The sequence below is a fragment of the Alternaria hordeiaustralica genome, assembly GCF_023758085.1.
Source record: "Alternaria hordeiaustralica strain BMP 2776 chromosome Unknown scaffold_1, whole genome shotgun sequence".
NCBI classification, from domain to species: domain Eukaryota; kingdom Fungi; phylum Ascomycota; class Dothideomycetes; order Pleosporales; family Pleosporaceae; genus Alternaria; species Alternaria hordeiaustralica.
In genome coordinates, this window is record NW_026056773.1 from 4,272,524 (window position 1) to 4,294,111 (window position 21,588).

Genomic DNA, 21,588 nt, shown 5'->3' on the forward strand with positions numbered 1-21,588 from the left:
CAGCGCGCATGCAGTTTGTGGAACGATGCAGTTTTGTGGAGCGATTAAACGTGCGAGCTGGGATGGATGGATGCAATAGTGGAACTGGTATTATTTCGCTGTGATGATAGAATTATTTCGCGCGCGACATCGGACCCCAATTCTCCCTGGGCGCAAGCTGGTAGCGGACGTATTTGCCCCTGTCGTGATCCTTGCCGAGCTTCTCGTCAAAGTTGACCTCGAACTTGGTGTTGAGGTAAGCTGGCAGATCTTTTGCGGAGGTCGTCGCCGAACCATCGCCGCTGCTTTCTCCATTGCTTTGCGCTTCAGGCGCCGGATCGGCCGGTACTTGGGCAGGTGCTATGTCGGCAGTTGACGTTTTTGTGTACCCTGTTGCGTTGGACTTTGCAAGAATGGCGGCGCCTGGGCTTCCTGCTTTGGGCAGATTCTTCAGCGGCGCTCTTTGCCGCACCCATTCGAGCATGATGTGCCAGATGTCCTTCCACGATGCGTCGGTCTTGATGGAGCCAGGTTTGCAATGGCTCATCGTCACCCTAAACCCCGCATGTCGTAGCGCACCACGCATCGCCGCCAACGGCGGCGCTGAACAGTGAACTATCTTCGCTACCGAACTTGGGATGATAAAGAAGGGATGGTGGTCTACCTCTGCAGGATCGGACTTCGGAATGAGGGGATCTAGCACTTGAGTCTTTCCTCCATTTGACTTGTCCAGCTTGGTGCCAAATGTGATCTCCTCCAATGCTGTGTGCAGCATTCCTTCGATACGGTCCGTTGTCGCGTACGTCTGCTTGTCAACTTCGTTTAGCTGCGCTAGTACTCTTTCGATAAAACCGACATTATGCAGCGGCCCGCCGTACATTGGTCCTGACAGGTGGGTCTTGTGACCGCAGTGCTCGCAGTGTTGGTCCGCGGAGGGCCCTTGTGCAAAGCCGTGCTTGTACATTGGGTCGCCGTTCTTGTTCTTTAACACCTTATTGCGAGCAAGAAACTGGGTAGTCCATGCACCGCAGCCGCTTTCGCAGTGGTAGACAAGCATGGTTTTGCCGGCGAGGAGCTTGACGTCGGTAGGCGCTTTGCGCACTCGTACGAATACTCGTATATAGTAGTCGATAGAGAGGGAAAGTAGGGGCTCGATAGCCATGCCATACCGACCGGCCGAAGTCGCGATGGCGTGTAGAACTAGGCGTAACCCGCCTTCGTGGCAGGGCTCGCCCTTGAATGGCAGTCCACCGTACTGCGAGTAGGTCTTCTCGAGGTAGCCGTGTGACGCGAAGATGGCGGAGTCGGTGCACGTTACACAGAGTAATCCGTCGTCGTTGATGGCTTGTATGGCCGCGTCGATGAAGGGAGCGGCAGTGCCGTATGGGTCAAGGTCAATGACATCGTAACCTTTCTTGTCGCAATAGCTGTACATGTAGGCTATGGCATTACCAGTCTTTGCTGTTACGGTCTCCTCGAGTTTGTTGTGCTTCACGTTGAGCTTTATGGAGTCGACAGCATTCTGTGACATGTCGTTCGCTGTAACGGCGGTTGCAAATGGGACCTCTTTCGCGAATCGTAGGGCACGGAGACCGGTCGCGGATAGGGCATCGAGGATCTTGAAGGATGGTCTCCAGGGTGTCCGTCCTCCATTCGCACCAGTAGCATCGTCCTGATCATCTCCACCCTCTTCTTCTTGCTCGGCGGCACCGTATTTATCTAATGTCTTCTGCCTCTTTGGGTGGACCGCACCTTCTTCACCATTAGCCTCTACAAGCTTCCTCTTTTTAGACAGACTTTCATCTGTGGTAGGAGCCTCAGTCTCACCATTCCCACGATTCGTAGTATCTCCCGCCGCCCGTTCCGCTTGTATCCGCTGTCGCGTGCGTTCCCTCTTCTGTTTGAATTGCTCGTGCTTCTTCAGTTTCCGTTGTATTGAGTCCAGGCCGAACGTCTTGATCGCAAGTACAGTCAAATCGCGATTAAACTGCTGGATGGGATTGTAGAAGACTTGTTGCTTTGCATGTTCCTCTTTGGATAGCCTTGGATCGGTGGACGTGGGGATGTCATGGGGGACGAGAATATGCGCGAGGCCCTCCTTGATGGTGGTGTATTCTTTGCCGTCGTGGCTGATATGTTGGTCGGCTTGCGGCGTCGCATCAATAGTCTGCACAGTTGTGTCGGTCATGGGGACGTCGGAGGAAGCCATGACGAGGGAGGTGTGGAATGCGCGTGGGAAAGAGCTACTGGTTGCCCATGCTCTGCGGGAAAGGCGTGGAGGGACTCGGAAGGCGCGTGAGCAGCGTGTCCAGATTAGAATGGAGGCCAGATTGGAGGTGAGTGTGGAGGTCGATCTAAATCCGGCGATAGTTGTGGCTTGAGTAAAGAGTCACGGCGCATCCACGGTTCTGTCGCGTCGAGCTCCAAATTTTTGGCTTCGGAGTTAAGCTTAAATTTAGCGTCACCGCGCGACTTCCCCGCGTCGCCTGTCACGACTATCACTACTCAATGTATACAGCGAGTATACTAGATGCACATTGTCGTGAAACTAATGAATCGGCGCATGGAATGGTGCTATCGATATACCAACATTAACATGCAGCAGACAACATCCAAAGCGTGCATAGTGTTCCGCATAGACCAATGGGTGAGTGGCTGCCTGGAGAGGGCTGAGACTCCTGCTCCGCCTCACCGGCCCCTTGAACGCCTCATCCACACCCAAGTATCGTCTTTCCTTCTCCATCTTAATCGCGATCTCTATCTCGTTACTCTCTACTTATTTTCTCTTGACATTTCTTCGCACGCTCGAGAACATACACGATGGGCAGACCTTCCGACCCCCCACCCAGCTATCGCGACGACCCAGACGCCGTCTCCCTACACACCACCCCCGGTGACTACACCTACGACGATGCGCCCGAGATCTCCGGCCTCCCGCCTTCCTACACCGACAGTGAAGCAGGTACCAGCAATGTACCCGCATCCTCGATCCCCATCCATCACATCGCGCCCCCAACCACATCAACAAACCACGCCAAACCCTCTTTCAAGAACGGAAACCCCGTCGTAAATACCACGATAAACGTCCAAGACCCGCTCTACGACAACGACCCCGCCGCCCTCGAAAACTCCATCCGCCTCCTTGCCGAAGCCGCCCCAACACCCCTCATCTACATAATGGGCACGCACCGCGAAACCACCAAGAAGAATAACGAGACCAAGTCGCGCACCATAACCGACTTCCGTCTCGTCATAAACCTGTCCAAATACATCCACGCGCACTACATTGCCAACAACTTCGGCACCATGTCCCTCACGACAGCTGAGAACAGCGAGAAAACGCACCGCGGCACGATTCTCAAGTGCAGGGCACCAGGCGCGAAACAAGATATTGAAGTGGGCGGGACTCAGAAACCAGGCTTGACGGAATGGTGCCATAGATACTGTGCCTCCCCACGCGCACTTCGTATCTTCCGTGTGCGACGCGACGTCACGGGTCTGGATGAAGCATACCTGCGCAGCCGCATCGAAGGCATAATCCGATCCACAAACTACCGCGGCAACATCTCCATAACCTTCCCCGTCGAAGACGCAAACGTCGATTTCTACACGAGCCACCGTGTGAATGCTTGGAGGCTGAAGACATGGGTGCGATGGATCTTCTACTTGACCTTCCTGTGGATATTCAGTTGGCCGATCTTGTTCTTTGCGACACGGCGCTGGAGCGTTGTTAGAGCTGAATGGCCGTTTTCGCGAACGAATACTATGGGCAGGAAGGAGTATACGACTGTGAGTGAGGAGGAGTGGATGGGTGAGTGGCATGTGGCGATTAGGAGACTGGTGTTGGAGAGATATGAAGGCGAGGCGAGCGAGGAGATGATGCGGGCAGTTATGCAGAGGAGTGAGGATCCGCCTGTGCCTGGCACGTTTAGGAGTGGACATGTTGGTGTGGATAATGCCGTGGATGTCCTCACGCAGGGCTTCCAGGTTGCGAGGGCGTTGAGCAACGGGGAGGGAGTGGGGATTGTAGGGCAGAGTGGGTGGGGGTATGATTATTGATGAGTGTGTTGGCTCAGATGGTAGGATGGCGTTTGGGTAATCTACAATATTCAGATTTTAATTGCTGTTGGTCACATAGAGGCATGGAAATCCGTTGAATATTTCATATCATCATACAACTGCTACCACAGTGCTCTCATACAACAGTCAGGCGTCTACACCCTTTGATTGGGGACGACTTAGATTCTCCATGTTTCCATCGAATCGAGCATGTGACACGATGGCTACAGCAAACCTATCCTATCCCTGAGAGTTCAAAAAGCGACTAACATGATCACTCTCACACCCGTCCACCCCATTGCAGAGCGTACAATGACAACCCATCGCCAACCAGACCCATCTCTCAGAAACTCTGACATCACACTAGCTCTAAACATACTCACAAGCCTGACAGAAGCCACATTAGCAAGCGATTGGCCATGTTTCAATCACGCTCGCGCCACTTTCATATGGCATCTAACACCCGCACAGTCCGACGAGGTCATTAGGAGAATCTCGGATCTCAGCCGATCCGAACGGCCTGGATACCCTACGTTGGAGCAATTGAAGAATTTGATATCAGAGCAAGTGCGCAACTTGATATCAGAGCAGGGGAATACTTCAACGACTGCGCATCAAGCACGCTACGAACAGCCTTCCGTAGAAGACGAGGAGGATTCTCAATCGGACAGAACAGAACGGGGGGTTTCTTGAAATGGGGAGTTATTAGTACGTAGCAATGGCCACATGCTTGAACATCACGGGGATGTTGGCTCAGATTCTAGAATGGCGGTTGGGTTATGTTCCAAGGTTCACATCCCTGATTGTCTCTCGTAGCGGCGTGTCTCGCTACTTTAATTCGTTGATTTTCTGATACCACACCTAGAATATCGATTTATGTAGTTAGTCTATGCCTCACGCGGTTCGTGTATGGGAGATTTTGCCTTTCAACGTGAACATAACAGTGGCATGCTAAGGTCGTTTAAAGAGCCAACTGCCTACATTCTTTAATTAAGGTAACTTACATGCTTACAGTTTATAGTTAATTTAACTTTATAATTAGATAATTTTAGCAATTCTAAATAATTAGAAAAAGATTTAAAGTAACTAAATATAATTATTATTTTACTCTTACTTAATTATATTACATAGTATAAGATAGTAATAAGTTATTACTTAGAATTACCTCTAAGCTCTTATATTAATAATACTTCTTTTTTTAAAAGAACTTAATTATATAAGTATATATAAATTTTAAAAGTTATAAGTTACTTATTATAATAAGTTATTAAGTATACTATAAAATAAAAGTAATAATTTTAAAGTATAACTTTATATATATAGTAACTATATAAGTTAAAAGTAAAGTATATAAAGTAACTACTTTAGTATTATTATTACTTATATAATATATATATACTATTATTAAGTAGAAATCTAAATCTTAAGTAGTAATACTTATAGCTTAAAGAGCTACTAATTCTAAAGAGGTAAGAACTATTACTAGTACTCTAAAGAACGTATAACTAAATCTTTTACTTACTCTTAGAAGTATAGCGTTAAGTAAGCTAAGGCTTAGAGCTTTAGCGCTACTACCTTTAAAGTAGTTAAAGCTTCTAAATCTTTTAAGCTTATAAAGTAGCTATTCTAATACTAAATACTCTATAAAAGAATTATAATACTAAATACTTTATAAGAGAACTTTATAAGAGAATTATAATCTAATTATATACGCTTATTAGCTTATAACTAATAAAGTAATATATTTTAAAGCTTTATAGTTAGAACGCGTATACTAATAGTTTAGTAAAAGCGTGCTTTTTTTATTTTTTATATTTCTATAACTTTTAAAACTCTAAATATATATTAAAAAGCTAATAGTAATTTAAATCTAACGCTAAAAGCTACGCTAATACGTATACTAAATTACTATCTTATAAGTCTTATAAATAATTATAAGTTAATATTAAACTAATCTTATTACTAGTTATATTACTTTACTACTTTACTAAAGCTTATAAGCTACTTTATTATTAATTAATTACTTTTATTACTACGTTACTATTACTAAAGTCTTTATAAGTTACTCTAATTATATTAAAAAAAAAGCTATTATAGTAGCTATTTTAAAGGCTATTCTAGTAGCTATTACGTAGAATATTATCTATAATATAATACTTAATATTTTAAGCGCTCTAAGAAGTGTCTCTAAACGTCTAAAGAGCTACTTTACCTACACTTCTATTAAAAATTCTATTTTAGCTTTTATTAAAGCTTCTATTAAAGCTCTAGTTATTACTATTTTATAAACGTATTTATTTAGGTTAAAGCCTTCTATTATCTTCTCTTCTAGTCTTACTTTTAAAGAGCTTATTAGTAAAATATATAAGCTCTTTTATAAATATTCTCTTATTAAAGATATAGATTAGATTAAAGATTACTTTATTACTAGTATAAAGAAGTTAGACTTACTAATTACCTACGCTATTAATATTTATAACTTTATATACGCTCTAAAGTTTAAGATAAAGCTATCTCTAGGTATAGAGACTACTATTTAGTAGTAGTGTAGTGCCTTAGCTAGAATTTATTATATAGATATTAAGAATTAGAATACTAAGAATATAGCGTTTTTAGCTTATACTATACTCTTTAATACTATTACTTAGATAGATACTATAAAGTTATACTATAGTTACCTTTAAAGTTTATATTATAATTAGTAGTCTTTACGTTATTTTTATTAGCTATAGAATTAAGATAAAGTTATTATTAATAGCTAAGAATAAATATAGTAAGTCTAGTTAGTAGTATACTTATTACTATATATTATATTAATTATTTCTAGTTATTTCTAGTTATAATATAAACTAGAAAGTTATATAGGTAAGTGTAGAATAAGTCTATATAGAGAAAGAAAACGTATAAGTCTAGCTATAGGCTAAAACAACTACATTACTATAGTAATATATACTAAATTAATATTAAAATTATTTAGTAGTTCTAAAAGAGACTAGCTTAAAGTTTTTTAACATCTTTTAATATCTTTTAATATTATTTTACTATAAAGATAATACTAAATTAGGCTTAAGGCACTAATATATATACTATAGTACTTTTTTTTACTTTTATTACTTTTAGAATTTTAATTTAACTATATATCTTTATTAATATTAAATACTACTAGCTTTTACTTACTAATATAGTAAAGTAACTTACTACTAAGTAGCTATATAAGCTAAGTATTATTAATAAATACTTATAAATATAAATATAAACTTATATACTTAATAAAGTATTAAGTTATTATAGTAGAATGTTAATGCAGAGTAGAGCAACAAAACGTAGTCTAGTAACTCTATATAGTAATCTTAATATAAGTGTATTTTCTAAACACCTTATATTTACTATAATATAGTAGTAGATATTATTAATAAAACTCTCTCTATAACGTTTACTATAGATATAGTACCTTAATAATAATAATAACGTGCTTATAAGAGGTAATAGTAAAAGAAGCTTCTCTAGAGAACTTAAGAGTAAACTTAGAAGTAGTAATAAGCAAGCTATAGAGCTATAGAGCTATTAAAATATTAATATTTTAGAAATATATGTCTAGATAAGCTTTTAAAGCTAGGTAGATGCTAATAGTAATAATAGGTAGCTCTTATTAGTAGAAGAGCTAGAAGTTAGAAGATAGTATAGTCTTAAATAAGAGCCTCTCTATTAGCTATAGAGTATAGTAGATAACTATAGTTATAATACTATTATAGAGGTTAATACTATAGTTTATCTTTAGGCTACTATATATAGCATTTATATAAAAGGTCTACATCTACTTTCTATAAACTTATTTTCTTTTCTATTCTATATCTTTATCTACTTCTTAAAACTCTTCTTAAAAGCTTAACAACTATAACTATAACTATAATAATAAAAATAATAATAATATTATAATAGTTTATTAATATATTAGTTACTCTTATCTTTATTATTACGTCTAATAATATAGGTATATAGTGTCTAGCTCTTAAGTAAAGGTAGGTATAGCTATAGGCCTCTATAAAGAATTAGAAGATCTTCTAAAATAGCTTTCTTCTTATACTAGTTAATCTATAGAATACCTAGATAGTATTAGATATAGTAAAAAATATAAGCTTAGCGTAAAGCTTTAATTCTAAGAATTTTACTATAATAGCTATAATTAACTTAATTAATAGTAAGCTTATAGTCTTAACTATAGTAAGTGTTTATAGCTAGACGTACTATAGTAACTATCTATCTAAAGTTTACGTAATTATAACTAATTAGTTTAGAAAGCTTAGAATACTACTTACTAATTTATAATAGTAAGACTACATACTAAGCTTCTATAAGAGAAACTTTCTAAAAAAAGTAAAAGACACTAAGACTTTTAGCTAGAAGTAGGCAGTACTACTATATATAAGCAAGGTATTAGATATAGACTTAAAGGTAAGATAGGTTACTACTATAGCCTAACTAGTAAGATAGTAGAGAAATAACTTTAAAAATAACTTAAGCGTTATTATAAAGTTTAGATACCTACTATAAAAGAGCTAAAGACTTATTAGTATAGATAGAGAATAGGCAGGTAAGTAGGTAGGTAATAGTAAATATAGCTAATATAGCTAGGCTTAGGTATAATTACGTATAGAATATAAGTTACTAGTAATTATGTAAGTAATTATATAAGTATTATATAGGTATCTTAGGTTAGTTTAGAGGCTTTGTGCTAGCGTTAGGCTTACTAAGTTACTTTTTAGCGTTAGTAGTTACGTAAGACACGCTTTAATACTACTAGTTAATAATCTAGATAGCTATTAGTATTATATTATAAATGTAAAGTAGTTAGCGCGTTACAATTACGCGCGTAGTAATTATTATATTAGTAGTATAGTTATAAGTATTATAAGTTATAAATCTAGGCTTGCGTTAGAGATTTTTTAAGTTTAAATTTAGAGTCTAACGTAGTAACGCGTTATTGCGTAATTACGTAATTACGTAATCTTAGAAATAGTACACTATAGACTCTGTCTCTTAGGCTTAGAGAGAAAAGTATTAAGTTATATAAGTTTTACTTTAAGTACTTACTTAGTATATAATATAATATAACTTATAATAAGTATATACTAATAGTATATAAGTTTATACTAAGTAAATAAATACTTTTTTTATACTAAAATAGCTATAGTAAATATACTACTTATTTATTTAAGTTAGCTAAGTTACTAGCTCTTTTAAGTAAAAAACTACTTTTTTTTACTTAAAGTAATATTAGTAGTAATATAAAATAGTAAAAGTATACTAATATACTTTTTACTTTTTATAATATATAAGTTAAAATATAAATTAGTATTTAAGCTATTTTTTTTTAAATAGTAAGAATAAGTATAGAACTTTATACTAAAGTAAATAAAATATATTATAAAATATATAACTATATAAGTAATAATAGCTGTAGGTAAGACATAAGAGGAATTACTCCTAAGTGTTGATCGCATCACGGCATTTGTGAATACACTTCTTAGCTTGACGAAAGCCATAAGCATCAGTAGTCTGCCCTGCTTTACGACTGCTTGCAACGCCTTTAAAGAGCAGCTAACAGACGACCAGCTCGATCATGTTGTCGGTAGAGTCTTGCAGCTTGATATCACTATGCAAGATAGGTACAATCATATGGAGTGCATTGGAAAGTATCTTGAATATGACGAAGGCGTTGCCTTGGAATATTGTGAGTGACAGTTCAGTAAGGTAAACATTGCCAATTTTGTACTAAAATAAATGGTTATAGTAAGCACCGGGGACCTTATGCACAGGTTTTGTCTCTATTGGGAGGCGATCGACCAGGCTGATGGCAGAGATCGGACTTGGAAGAGGTATGTGAGGACTGATGTACTTACTGGTCTACTCGGAGACTGTGTTGCATGCAACATACTCGATACGACGCGTAGTAAGTCTCCCGCGGAAGATAACATGGGTTACGAGCTGATGATTAGCAGTGTATAGAGGACCACGAGGACGAGCAACTGTGGTTGAGATACATGCGGCAGTATTCATGAACAGAGAAAGAGACAGAGCGTTGTCAAACCCGACGCAGGATCGATGGGGTGAGCTGATTGCCAGTTATGCACTTCGGCAAAAGCGCAATACTTCATCCGAGCAGACACACACCCATGCGTCCGGGCAGGCTAGTAGTTCTGCATCCGAGCAGACGCGGGATTCTGCTTCGGAGCAAACGCACTCTTCTGGGGTTGTGCAGACGGACAACCAAGCAGGCTACGAATTTCAGCCCACAGGAGCTGATGAGGACGCTCGATCCAACTGAAGAGATCGGATACTTTCTTCATATAGAGAGCAATCGGCACGTAGCAATAGCCACATATTTGAAAAGCACACCAGCAGTATTGTTGTGAGGATCTATACATCGGCGTGTAGCCCTTGTATAATCGCCCTCGCCTCGTCCCGCAACCTCTTGACCAAAGTTCCAGCATCCTCAACACTATGCACAAGCCCTACCGCAGCCCCGGCATACGTAGCCAGTCTTCCCTTTGGGCCCCACCCTGCATCCCCCGACTTCTCAGCCTCTTCATGAAGCTTCTTCAGTTCCTCGAACGAAACACCTGCTTGGTGATCATGCCAGCTCTTATTCGTAATACCGCGCGGGCTATATTGCTCTGGCCAGCCCACCGTACCTCGCAGATGATTGTACAGCATAGTCTTGGTAGTACTCTGAGCACCATCCGTAGCGCGTACAACTTCGTTCTGATACCCTTTGCTGATCCGCGCTTCGGTAGATGCAAGGAAGCGCGTACCCATAGCCACACCTTGTGCCCCAAGAGCAAGTGCAGCAGCTACACCGCGACCGTCGGCGATGCCTCCAGCAGCTATCATTGAGATACCGGAATCGCGGATGCCATCTACGACTTCGGGGAAGAGCGTCATGATGCCCATGCCATCTGTTGCTCTACCGTGTCCGCCTGCTTCCGCGCCTTGGATGACTAGCACATCTGGCGGATGGTCGCTTTTCGCAGCTTCTATGCTCTCCTTCAGGGTCCCGACCTGAATCCAGATATGCATATCAGGTGATACCTCGCGGAGGCGCGCCGTCCATTCATCCAACTCTTGCTGCCCATGTCGAGGCGCGAACAGCCACGCAGCGCAAGGATGGTGTTCTTTCACTGCCTTGGTTGCTGAATTGAGATCCCCATTCCAGAGCTGGAATCCAACACCCACCGGTAATCGCTTTCCAGCGAGATGTGCGTCTGGGAAAGTAGAGCCTGGTACGTCCTTGAGCAGTTTGCGCAATTTCTTCAGATCCGTAGCGGTATCTTCGGGTTTCGCGCCAGGCCCAATGAATCCTAGGCCACCTGCCTTGGACACTGCAAGAGCTAGGCGCGGACCAGACATGACGCGCATTGGCGCTCCGACGATGAAGGGTGATGTGATCCAAGGGAATACATTGCTGAGATGTTTACGCGCTGCACCAGAACTCATCGCGTTGCGTACTGCGTTCATCTAGACAACCTGTTGTGATCTAAGACGAGGTATTGGAAGGTTCGTGGGTACGTGACGAAGAGAGCCGATGGCATTGGTCCAGCACCAGCGTCCACCATCGTGGCATGCAGCTTTACATTACCTAGCCATGCTGGAAAACGATGGTACGTTTCCACGGAGAAGGCTCCTTCGTGGTGCTCGAGTTACGTCAGAGCACACGGAAAAGCACGAAAAGGACGCGCCCCAGACGCGGGCGCGTTCAGATGACTAATGAGGGGAAGGTGTCGGGCCGACTACTCATTCCAGCCGAACACACCTGCCCTCGAAGTCCCTACAACCTGCGTGGCGCTTTCGCACAGCAACCTCTATGAGTGGAAGGGCCGTAGTAGTGCCGAGTATCTGAGTGTCTATCACCTCTTGAGCGGCTATACTAGATGCGCTTTTCCTTCATCGGCGGAGTAAATCCACTCCGCTAAGTACCCACCGGATCTTCCGGTTTACTCGTCCGAGATCTGGCACCGACAGACATACTAGTCCTACTTATTAGGTTCAGCACATATGAAAAGAAACCCTCCGCGGTGGTTTCTTGAGACATCCAGTGGAGAAAAGTCGTGCGCTGTTGTTGCGTTGACATGTCAGAGATGTCAGATAGTCAGAAAGTACATAATCGCACCCTGGCTAGCCTGACATGTAGCAACAATATCCTAACTCCGCACTACGTACCCCATGCGACTATCAGTTAGTTCCACCGTATAGACCGTATTTTGTGCTTTGCAACGGTCCTGGCCATGTATCTGGAGTCTAGTCCAGTTGAAACCGGACGAACAAACGGCATCGCTCTGTTGATTTATATATCCATCATTGGTAGGATAGATCTTACTACCCACCATCACCACCTTACAACAGTATATCCCTCAACAGCAAAAGCCTCAATTCATCAACATGCCTATCAAAGTAGGACTCATCGGCCTCAGTTCCGTCACTGGCGAAATCTCCGCCAGTCCAGGAGACAGCTGGGCAGCCAGGTATATACACTACTTTCGAACTCCCAACCCCGATCCCAACTAATCCACGCATGCAGCGCTCATCTGCCCTACCTCTTGGCCTCACCTCACTATGGGATCACCGCCCTCTGCAACTCCAGCGTTTCATCCGCCCAAGCCGCTATCAAACGCTACAACCTGCCCCCAACCACCAAATCCTACGGCAGCCCCGATGATCTTGCTCAGGACCCAGATATCGACCTCGTTGTCTGTTCCGTCCGAGTAGACAGACACTACGCACTCCTGATGCCATCCATCAAAGCAGGCAAAGACGTCTTCGTCGAATGGCCCCTCGCATCCAACCTAACCCAAGCCCAGGAAATGCACGCCGCAGCCCAGAAGAGCGGATCCAAGACAATCGTCGGTCTGCAATCTCGCTCCAGCCCCTTCATCCGCAAGATGAAGCAACTCGTCGCGAACAAGACCATCGGTGATGTCCTCAGCTCCACGTTGACTTTCGAGATGGGATGGCCGGGGGACGTTGAACCCCCCGCCAACGACTTCATGACCAAGAAAGAGAGCGGCGGGAGTTTCCTCAGCATCATCGTCGGACACACCGCGGATGCTGTATTCCACGCTCTGGGTGGCCTCGAAGAATGTTCCGCGCTATTAATCACACGCTGGCCAGAAACCAAACTGCTCAAAGCAGATATGAGTTTCGACCGCATTGCCAAGAGGGAAACACCCGACCACGTCATGCTGCAAGGTATTCTCCGTAACAACTCCGCGCCCATCTCCATGGCACTCCGCCACGGCAAAACCTTCAAAGACACACCCGGTCTCGTATGGCGCGTTTTCGGCACGAGGGGTGAGATACGATTTACCTCTGCTACGATGCTGAATCTGGCTATGGGCGGAGAGAAGATCGAGGTGTATGATCATGAGAGGGATGTTGTGGAGACGGTGGAGGTGGAGTATGAGGAGGTGGTTAGGGAGTTGGTGCCGATGGCGAAGAATGTGGGGATGTTGTATGAGGGGTTTGTTGAGGGGAAGAGTGTGGAGGAGGGGTTTGTGGGGTTTAAAGAGGCGGTGGAGTGGCATGAGGCTCTTGATCTGATGGAGAAGGGGAGTGAGGGGAGGAAGTGGGTGAAGATTATGGGTTGAGGGGTATGAGACGGTGAGCACAGATTTAGAGGATTGAGATAGGTAGAAACAGGGCACATTCATTCACGATCTATAGTGTTTCGTGCGAGCGGATGATGCGCATATACATTGACTTCAATTCCTGTCTAGACTAAACCTCCCTCTCCCCACTTCCCTCCACATGATATCCAAAAAAAGCCCACATGTCAACCGCCATAATCCATAAACAATCATAAAGGTTATCAGCCAACCTCAAAGTCAGCCGCGCTAGCTAGCGCCATGCTCAAACAGCATTCATTTGCATGAAGGGTATCCAAACCTTGCTATCCAAAATCAGAAAAAGCGCAAAAAGCAAAAAGCAAAAGCACGACCCCTCCCTCAGAAAGTTGGGCCGCCCAGAATCATCAGAATCGTAAAAACCACCAAACTTTCAATAAGCTTGATAAACTCCCTGCCGCATATGGTCAGGAACAATGTTCTTCTACTCTCGCAGCAAGCCGCCAATGCCGAGACCTACACCTTGATCGACGCGTCCGCGCTTCGGCGGACTTGTCTGAGTGCGGAGATCCGCTGTCGAGGGCATGCGGCCGCGCTTTAGCTCGCCGGCACGGGTTAGACCGGAGCCTTTCTTGACTTGGCCGAAGATTTTGCTTTGGACGAGGTTGGTTGGCTGGGCTGATGGTGGGGCAGACATCATGCCTTTGGTGGGTGGTGCTCTGTGCAGGAGGTTGCGTGCCATTTGGCTGGCCTGGGATTCGGGGACTTCGTCTTCCTCGCGGTCGGTGAAGGCTTCCTCTTCGTCGACGCTGGAGGCGGTGATGGTGGAGTTGCTGCTTTGGCGACGGGTGTTTGAGGGCTTGGCTTGGTAGTGCGCGGGTGGTGCAGATTGAGGGATGTTGGTTGGCACAAAAAGTGGCGGTGTGCGGGGTACCTGGGGGTAGGCAGCTCTGCGGTTCGGGGTCTGTGGCAGCGATGACATTGACTGCGCGCCGCGCTGGTGACTGAAGCGTGATCTGGGGGCGTGTTGCCTGATGGGGGTGGTGGGCGCAGTAGCGACCTCCTGACTCAGCATCTTGTCGGCTAGGAGAAGAGCTTCGAAGTTGTTCTGACTTCTGCTTTCCTCGGACAAAGCAGGCGGCACACGGTTGACGCGGTTTCTGGGAGTTGGCTGATGAGGTGTGCCGTAATTCGACCGCGGTGAAGACTGTTCGATCTGCTCAAGAAGAGGTGCGATGTGGTCGCGATTCTTGCGGATTCGCGTCTTCAGGCGGTCATTCTCATCCAGCAGGCTAGCAAGCTCGCCTTCGCGGTGCTCAGTGAGACGTTTTTGCTGCTCAAGCATGTCGCGAAGCTCCTCGTTCTCACTCTGCAGCATCTGGTTCTGGCGACCCATCTCTGATAGCAAGACTGCGTTGGCTGCATTTGCAGACTCTTGGTACGTCTGCTCTGGGGTAACCATGTTGTTGCGGCGCTTCTCTTCAGCTTGCTGCAGAACGTCAAGCTCTCTCTGAGCCATGGCTAGCTCGACAGCCATGCGGCTGGCAGACTCCTGACTCTCCATTACAGCCATGTTATACTGAAGCTTGTAGTGGGCTGCGGAGAGTCGCATGTCGCGTAATGCATTGGAGATGGTGTTGACCATGGTTCTCAGCTCCTCAGCAGAAGCACTGTTGACTTGGTCCTGCGGGTAGAGACCTGCACCCATGTCTGTCAAAGCAGACGGCTGATTGGGCAGTTTGCTGGTTGGTGGGGGAGACGTGAGCTGTGGAGTCGGGGGAGTAGGCGTCCTCATGACTGCACGCATGTTTGGGATCTGCGAAGAGGGTGGAGGGGTCATGGAAGAGGTAGTCCGGGGTGCGGGGGAGGTAAACTTGTGGTCTGGGGATGCAAGTTTTGACATTGCGAGCGCTGCCGACTCAGCGGGCGATGGCGAACAAAGCTTGGGTGGTGTTTCGGGTTGTGCGTTCTCAGTCGTAGGCATCAACGAGTCCTGGTACTGCGTTCCGTGGGACTCCATTCTGCCTCAGGCGCAATTGGCCCAAGCAGTGCGACACACGTCAAGAAGATATGGAGGCGGTGTTTGGTCGAGAAGAATTGCGCTTTGTCCAGTCCAACTGTGACACGCGGGGGGAGAGGTGTCAAAGAGCTGGGGGAGCTGGCGTGGTGGGCGACGCGGTAGAGGTGACGAATACGATACGGCGGGTGCAGGGGTGCGCGTCGATGCGCGTTTGCCAAAAAGAAGTCGCGGGGGTTATGCGACCGTGATAGCGTGCAAACGGCAGCGAACAGGTGTTTGCAGACGACAGGGCGCTCGTAACGGGTGTGTTGGGTGTGTGGGTGACGATGTCGTCGGTGCGGAAGGCGCGTGGAGCGAGGTTGAGGAAGGACCCGCCGGTCGTCCCTGCTCAATACCAACCGGCGCTAGGCCCGACCTGTCAGCGCAACAGAAACATGGCTCTCCCTTTGGTTTCACGGGGCAACGGTCGCCTCCCGCTCGCTCAGACGCCCCTCTGCACCCGGCGCGGAGAATTGGTTCTCGAAAAGCAACCTGGCGACAAGTGGAGGACCCTTAATCTGGTTGGACGTGTGTTTCGCCTGTGCCGTCTTGCATGAACGACTTCCCAACCCTTAGGCGTTGCATCGTATAGCGCGCTGTCTGACAGCATCACCATGGACCAGTCCTCGTCCATTCCGCGCCCGTCTGGGATCCCACGGCCGGCGCCGGCTTCGCGACTCCCTGTGCTCAGGCCGTCCAACAGCCATTCCCAGCTGCGCGCGCCCGCCTCGACGGAACAATTGCGCAAGAAGCCGTCGCTGTCGTCCATCTCGCGCCCGACCACGTCGACGCTGCAGAAGAAGACGTCGAGAGCATCCCTTGCTTACTCCAGCAACCCCCTGACGGCCTCGAGCCCTGTACCTGACAATACAGCCTCCAAACGATCATCCATCGCGCCCTCGTCGAACCGCAGGGCGAGCGGCATTCCCAACTTCGGCTCAAGACGGACCTCGACCGCCGCTTCAAGTACCAGCGATGCGCCCGTCTTCAAGCGGCCATTTGCCCGTCCACCGTCGCGTCAGACGAACGCATCGCGGTCATCCTCGATCGCTCCCGCCAAGGAAGATGATACACTGGGAAGCCTAGAGGGCTTTAGGTCAGCCTCGAGGGCATCCTCGCGGGCAAGCTCGAGAGCCGGATTCCGTGACAACGACCCCGAACCGGAACATGCGGATTCAGCTATCGACGACTTGTCCAGTCCAATCAGTCCTGTGAAGCCGGAGAAGAGGAAGGGCCGCCCATCGCTCTCAGAACGCACGGCAGAGACTCTGTCCAACCTGCCATCCTCGCCAGCACCCGGCAAGGGAAGACGTAGATCGAGCTTCTTCAATGCCGACAACAGCATGGCCCCTCCGGTGCGACCCGGATCCGCCATGTCGAACAGCAACGGCAGCAGGCCATCCACGAGTGATGGTGCCCCGCACCCAATACCAGCTACACCCAAGCGATTCGGTGCTCCTTCCAACAGGCTGTCTATGACTGCACCTGGCAAGAGAAGCGTTAGTGCAAATGTTAGCACACCAGCTGCAACACCGAGTAGGCGTACTTCGATGCTACAGCCTATGTCGACTGTCAAGAAGCAACCATTGGCTCCGACACAAAACCTACAGAACACACCTAAACCGCGTCCGCTGACGAATAGCAAGAGTCTCACGGGCATGCGAACACCCCGATCTCGGCCGTCCCTGAACAACGTCTTTGGTCAGGCGATATCACCGCCCGGCACTGCTACATCCTCACCAGCCCGAGATACTCCGGTCAAGAAGACACCTGATACCGTCCGAAAGGTTCCAAGCTCTTCAACTACCCTGCGCGATCAAATTGCGAAAGCAAGAGCTGCGAAGAAGGCAGACGTCGAAGAAGCACCAGTTGAGGCACCGCCGAAACCCGCCAGCTCGTCCAACGCCCTGAGAGAACAGATTGCAAAGGCTAGGGCAGCTGCGAAGCAGGCAAAGGCTGAGCCGGTGAGGAACAGCACTCCACCCACCGATGTTATCGTGCCCGATCCTGCCGAGATTGCGACCTTTGACTTTGGTCTCGATGACGATCCCTTTAACCAGCGCCCCAAGGGTGGCAAGTCTGTGCTGCGCAGACGGATCGATACCGCCCGATCAGATGGCCGCCTCAACATCGCTGCGATGGGACTGAAGGAGATTCCTGACGACGTACTTTCCATGTATATTTACGACCCCAACGATACCAAGGTGGCCTGGGGCGAGGTAGTAGACCTGTCTGCTATCCTGGCTGCAGACAACGAGCTTGAGATTCTTCCCGACAGCATGTTCCCTGATGTATCAGTTGAAGACATGATTGATTCGGATGAGGCTGGACCTCAATTTGGAGGTGTGCAGAGCATCGACTTCCACGGCAACATGCTGCGAGAGTTGCCCGTAGGCCTGAGACGACTTACGCAGCTCTCGAAGCTGAACCTTGTAAGTGCCATTGTCAGTAAAACCGACGATACCCTGTAGCTAACATTGCCTAGTCACGGAATAAGTTGCCTATGGAAATGTTGGACGTCATCGCTCAGATCCCCACCTTGAGGGAGTTGAAGCTGGCAGAAAATGATCTCAACGGAGACCTCTCATCAGCGATATGCGATCTCACAGCATTAGAGGTCCTCGAGCTGCAATCGAACAAGTTGACAAGTATACCGGCAGACATGCAGCGTTTGACGCAGTTGCGGACACTTAATGTGTCGGACAACCAACTCCGATCCCTTCCTAGCGAAGTCTTTTCTGCAACCCTTGTCGAGCTTCAAGCGTCGAAGAACCGTCTGGAGGGTACGCTTCTCAGCCTGAGCTCAGTACCTCATCTACAGGAACTCAACGTCGCACAAAACTCTCTCACGTCTCTGTGCGATGGCGACGTGATTGAATTGCCTGCTCTCAAGACACTCAATGTCTCCACGAACAGACTTACGTCGTTCCCTGAAGTATCGACCTGGATCAGTATGACGACGCTGCTAGTCGGCGAGAACAAACTCTCAACCTTACCAGAGGGTTTCGTGACGCTTCAACAACTACGTACTGCAGACTTTACGGGCAACGATATCACTCTGCTTGATGAGAAGATTGCTTTGATGGAACATCTAGAACATCTCACAGTCGCAGCGAACCCGTTACGCGATCGTAAATTCCTCACTATGGGCACCGATGATATCAAGCGCGATCTGGCATCGCGACTGCCAGCTGAGGTGTCGGCCGACGTGGATGACGAACTCGAGAATGGTGTCACAGAAGAGGCTCAGCCGAAGTGGCAACTCACACCGTCAGGAACGTTGGACCTCGCGGACAAGAGTATGTCTAAACTAGAGATGGATGAAGTCACCATGGATGTCATGGTCAACGGCCTGCGTCAATTGCATCTGCAGCGCAACAAGTTCGAGATCATTCCCTCTATAGCGGCGCAGTTCGAACACTTGACATTACTCGATCTGTCTAGGAACAGCATCGAAGTTCCTCTGTCAGCACCCATCGAACTTCCCCAACTGCGCGATCTCCGTCTCGCCAGTAACAAGATCAACTCTCTCACGCATCTGACAACATACCTCACGGCGCCTCTCCTCGTAACGCTGGACGTATCGATCAACCGTCTCGCCGGTGCTCTTCCGACGCTTCACGTCGCCTTCCCTGCGCTCACCACCCTCCTCGCATCCGACAACAGGATCTCCGAGGTCTCGCCCGAAAGCTTGCACAACCTTAGGATTGTGAACCTGGGCAACAACGACATCGAGCGTCTGGAACCGCGAATCGGATTGCTGCAAGGCACCCTGACAGGCTTCGAAGTGGAAGGCAACAAGTTCAGGGTACCCAATCGACAGGTGCTGCAGAAGGGCACTGACGCTGTTCTTACCTGGCTCAGAGACAAGATTCCCAGGGAGAGTTGGACGAGTGCACAGAGCTCCAACACCGAGTTCTTCGATGCGGATGATGGTGGTTTTTGATTCTTGATACTTCTTGTCAGGGTGGTAGTTTGAAGGTTCTTGTGGTGCCGGGGTTGGTCTAGAAGGCACTTGTGCGGTTTCACTTCTTTTTGGATACATTTTAGCGTTTTGTAATGTCTTCTTGTACATTGTGTGCTCACTACAGGGGAGTACTATAGGGATGTTTAGATTATTGTTTACAGTTTGTTTCGAATGGATGTAGCGATACTTTCAGAAACCAACCGTTCCCGGTGAACAGCATCAGAGCGTGATCAAGTTTCACATCATCGTTGCAGGGGTGAAGTATCTCGTACAACGACACGAATGAGGACAATGCTCAAAGAAACCAGACTAAACCGACGAGTATACCACAGTGACTTTCGCGACAGAAAACTTAGTTCCAGTAGCGAGTCGTCGTTGGTGCCCAGGTGTTGCAGCGCAAGCCGGCCCATCACGCTAGTGTCGGCGTCGGCCAAACGTGTCGCCGAAAACTCGGTTGGCCCACTAGCGCTAGGAAGGCTGTCGAAATTGGCGAGCGAACTTCCAGATTTCTTCCTCGACAGCCGTACGATAACTAACCCACAGGTCAGCCATCGAGGTACGTCTACCATCTTCGGAGTGCGCAATCGAACGAGCGCAATCAATCGAAATCGCCGTCGACACTGCGCGCTTCCACACAACTCTACGAGCGAAGGGCGAAGGCTGATTAGGGCAGACAATCCGACACAATGGCGATCAAGCACAACCAGCAGATTCAGAAGAACCATTTCCACAAGGACTGGTGAGTTCGCGATTGGGACAATAGGCACGTTGATGACATTGGGCTAATATTCTCCAGGCAACGCTACGTCCGCTGCCACTTCGACCAGGTAATTCCCCTCTCACGTCGCTGAGAGTAGTGGCGCCTGTGTTCAGATTTCTGACAGTACGATAGCCTGGCAAGAAGAAGTCCAGACGCAATGCTCGCGTTGCCAAGGCTGCGAAGGTAGCCCCCAGGCCCGTCGACAAGCTCAGGCCCGTCGTCCGCTGCCCTACCATCAAGTACAACCGCCGTGTCCGCCCCGGCCGTGGTTTCTCTCTTGCTGAGCTGAAGGGTATGTTGCTCACCCAATCGCGTAAAGCGCTCCTAACATGTAGCAGCCGCCGGTATCCCCCGCAAGTTCGCCCGCACCATCGGTATCTCTGTCGACCCTCGCCGCCAGAACCTGTCCGAGGAGGGCCTTAAGGCCAACGTCGAGCGCCTCCAGGAATACCGCAAGCGCCTCATCCTCTTCCCTCGCCGCAACGGCAAGACCAAGTCTGGTGACGCTTCCGCCGAGGACGTCAAGGCCGCCAAGAGCGCCGACAACCTCGTCCAGTCCACCGCCGCTGCTCTGCCCATCAAGAACGTCGTCCAACTCGAGGAGGGCCCCATTGGCAACTACGAGGCTACCGAGAACGCCTACCGCAAGCTTCGTGACGCCCGCTCCGAGGCCCGCCTCGTCGGTGTCCGTGAGAAGCGCGCGAAGGCTAAGGCCGAGGAGGCCGACTCCAAGAAGAAATAAGCTATTCGCTGAAGTAGCTGCTTGGTTCTTTGCTATGGCTTACGACAATACAAAAGTCAGGATTACGATTCGGCAATGGGTATTCCCAGCGTGGGCTTTCCCAGCATGGGCGGCGTCATGGTTAGGTCTGTCAAATAAATGACAGCATGTGAATGATACCTAGTTTTGCAAATGCAAGCCGTGCCTCCCATTCATCTCTTCGTCATTTCTTCTACCGTCTCTTCCGGCAATATCCACTCTTTACCGTAGGGTATGATAGGATTATTCGTGATGTGTCATATGACCGAGCAGTATGAAATTTCCATTCACCTCGAATTCTAGTATTGATGATCACCTTGCGCAAACGGACGTCGCTAGCGCGGTTCTTGTTGCTATGAGCTCCCCCACCTCACGCCGTATCTGTCA

At 47.4% G+C, this 21,588-nt stretch overlaps 7 protein-coding genes across 7 annotated transcripts; 4 read left to right on the forward strand and 3 right to left on the reverse strand.

The window, feature by feature from the left end:
* Nucleotides 1-112: 112 nt before the first annotated feature.
* J4E84_001376 (uncharacterized protein) lies at nt 113-2,188 on the reverse strand (the record flags this gene model as incomplete). Its single annotated transcript, XM_049384008.1, has 1 exon — nt 113-2,188. The coding sequence occupies one exon, from the start codon at nt 2,186-2,188 to the stop codon at nt 113-115; it is 2,076 nt and encodes a 691-aa protein (XP_049249526.1).
* A 611-nt stretch (nt 2,189-2,799) lies between these two features.
* J4E84_001377 (uncharacterized protein) lies at nt 2,800-4,038 on the forward strand (the record flags this gene model as incomplete). The annotated part of the gene is made up of 1 exon (XM_049384009.1): nt 2,800-4,038. One exon carries the CDS (start codon nt 2,800-2,802, stop codon nt 4,036-4,038), a length of 1,239 nt encoding a protein of 412 aa, XP_049249527.1.
* A 6,417-nt stretch (nt 4,039-10,455) lies between these two features.
* Nucleotides 10,456-11,553, reverse strand: J4E84_001378 (uncharacterized protein; the record flags this gene model as incomplete). Its single annotated transcript, XM_049384010.1, has 1 exon — nt 10,456-11,553. One exon carries the CDS (start codon nt 11,551-11,553, stop codon nt 10,456-10,458), a length of 1,098 nt encoding a protein of 365 aa, XP_049249528.1.
* Nucleotides 11,554-12,474: 921 nt separating this feature from the next.
* Nucleotides 12,475-13,679, forward strand: J4E84_001379 (uncharacterized protein; the record flags this gene model as incomplete). The annotated part of the gene is made up of 2 exons (XM_049384011.1): nt 12,475-12,557; nt 12,614-13,679. The coding sequence occupies 2 exons, from the start codon at nt 12,475-12,477 to the stop codon at nt 13,677-13,679; spliced, it is 1,149 nt and encodes a 382-aa protein (XP_049249529.1).
* Nucleotides 13,680-14,139: 460 nt separating this feature from the next.
* J4E84_001380 (uncharacterized protein) lies at nt 14,140-15,675 on the reverse strand (the record flags this gene model as incomplete). Its single annotated transcript, XM_049384012.1, has 1 exon — nt 14,140-15,675. The coding sequence occupies one exon, from the start codon at nt 15,673-15,675 to the stop codon at nt 14,140-14,142; it is 1,536 nt and encodes a 511-aa protein (XP_049249530.1).
* A 653-nt stretch (nt 15,676-16,328) lies between these two features.
* Nucleotides 16,329-19,660, forward strand: J4E84_001381 (uncharacterized protein; the record flags this gene model as incomplete). Its single annotated transcript, XM_049384013.1, has 2 exons — nt 16,329-18,146; nt 18,200-19,660. The coding sequence occupies 2 exons, from the start codon at nt 16,329-16,331 to the stop codon at nt 19,658-19,660; spliced, it is 3,279 nt and encodes a 1,092-aa protein (XP_049249531.1).
* A 707-nt stretch (nt 19,661-20,367) lies between these two features.
* Nucleotides 20,368-21,183, forward strand: J4E84_001382 (uncharacterized protein; the record flags this gene model as incomplete). Its single annotated transcript, XM_049384014.1, has 4 exons — nt 20,368-20,420; nt 20,478-20,508; nt 20,574-20,733; nt 20,780-21,183. 4 exons carry the CDS (start codon nt 20,368-20,370, stop codon nt 21,181-21,183), a joined length of 648 nt encoding a protein of 215 aa, XP_049249532.1.
* Nucleotides 21,184-21,588: the final 405 nt, after the last annotated feature.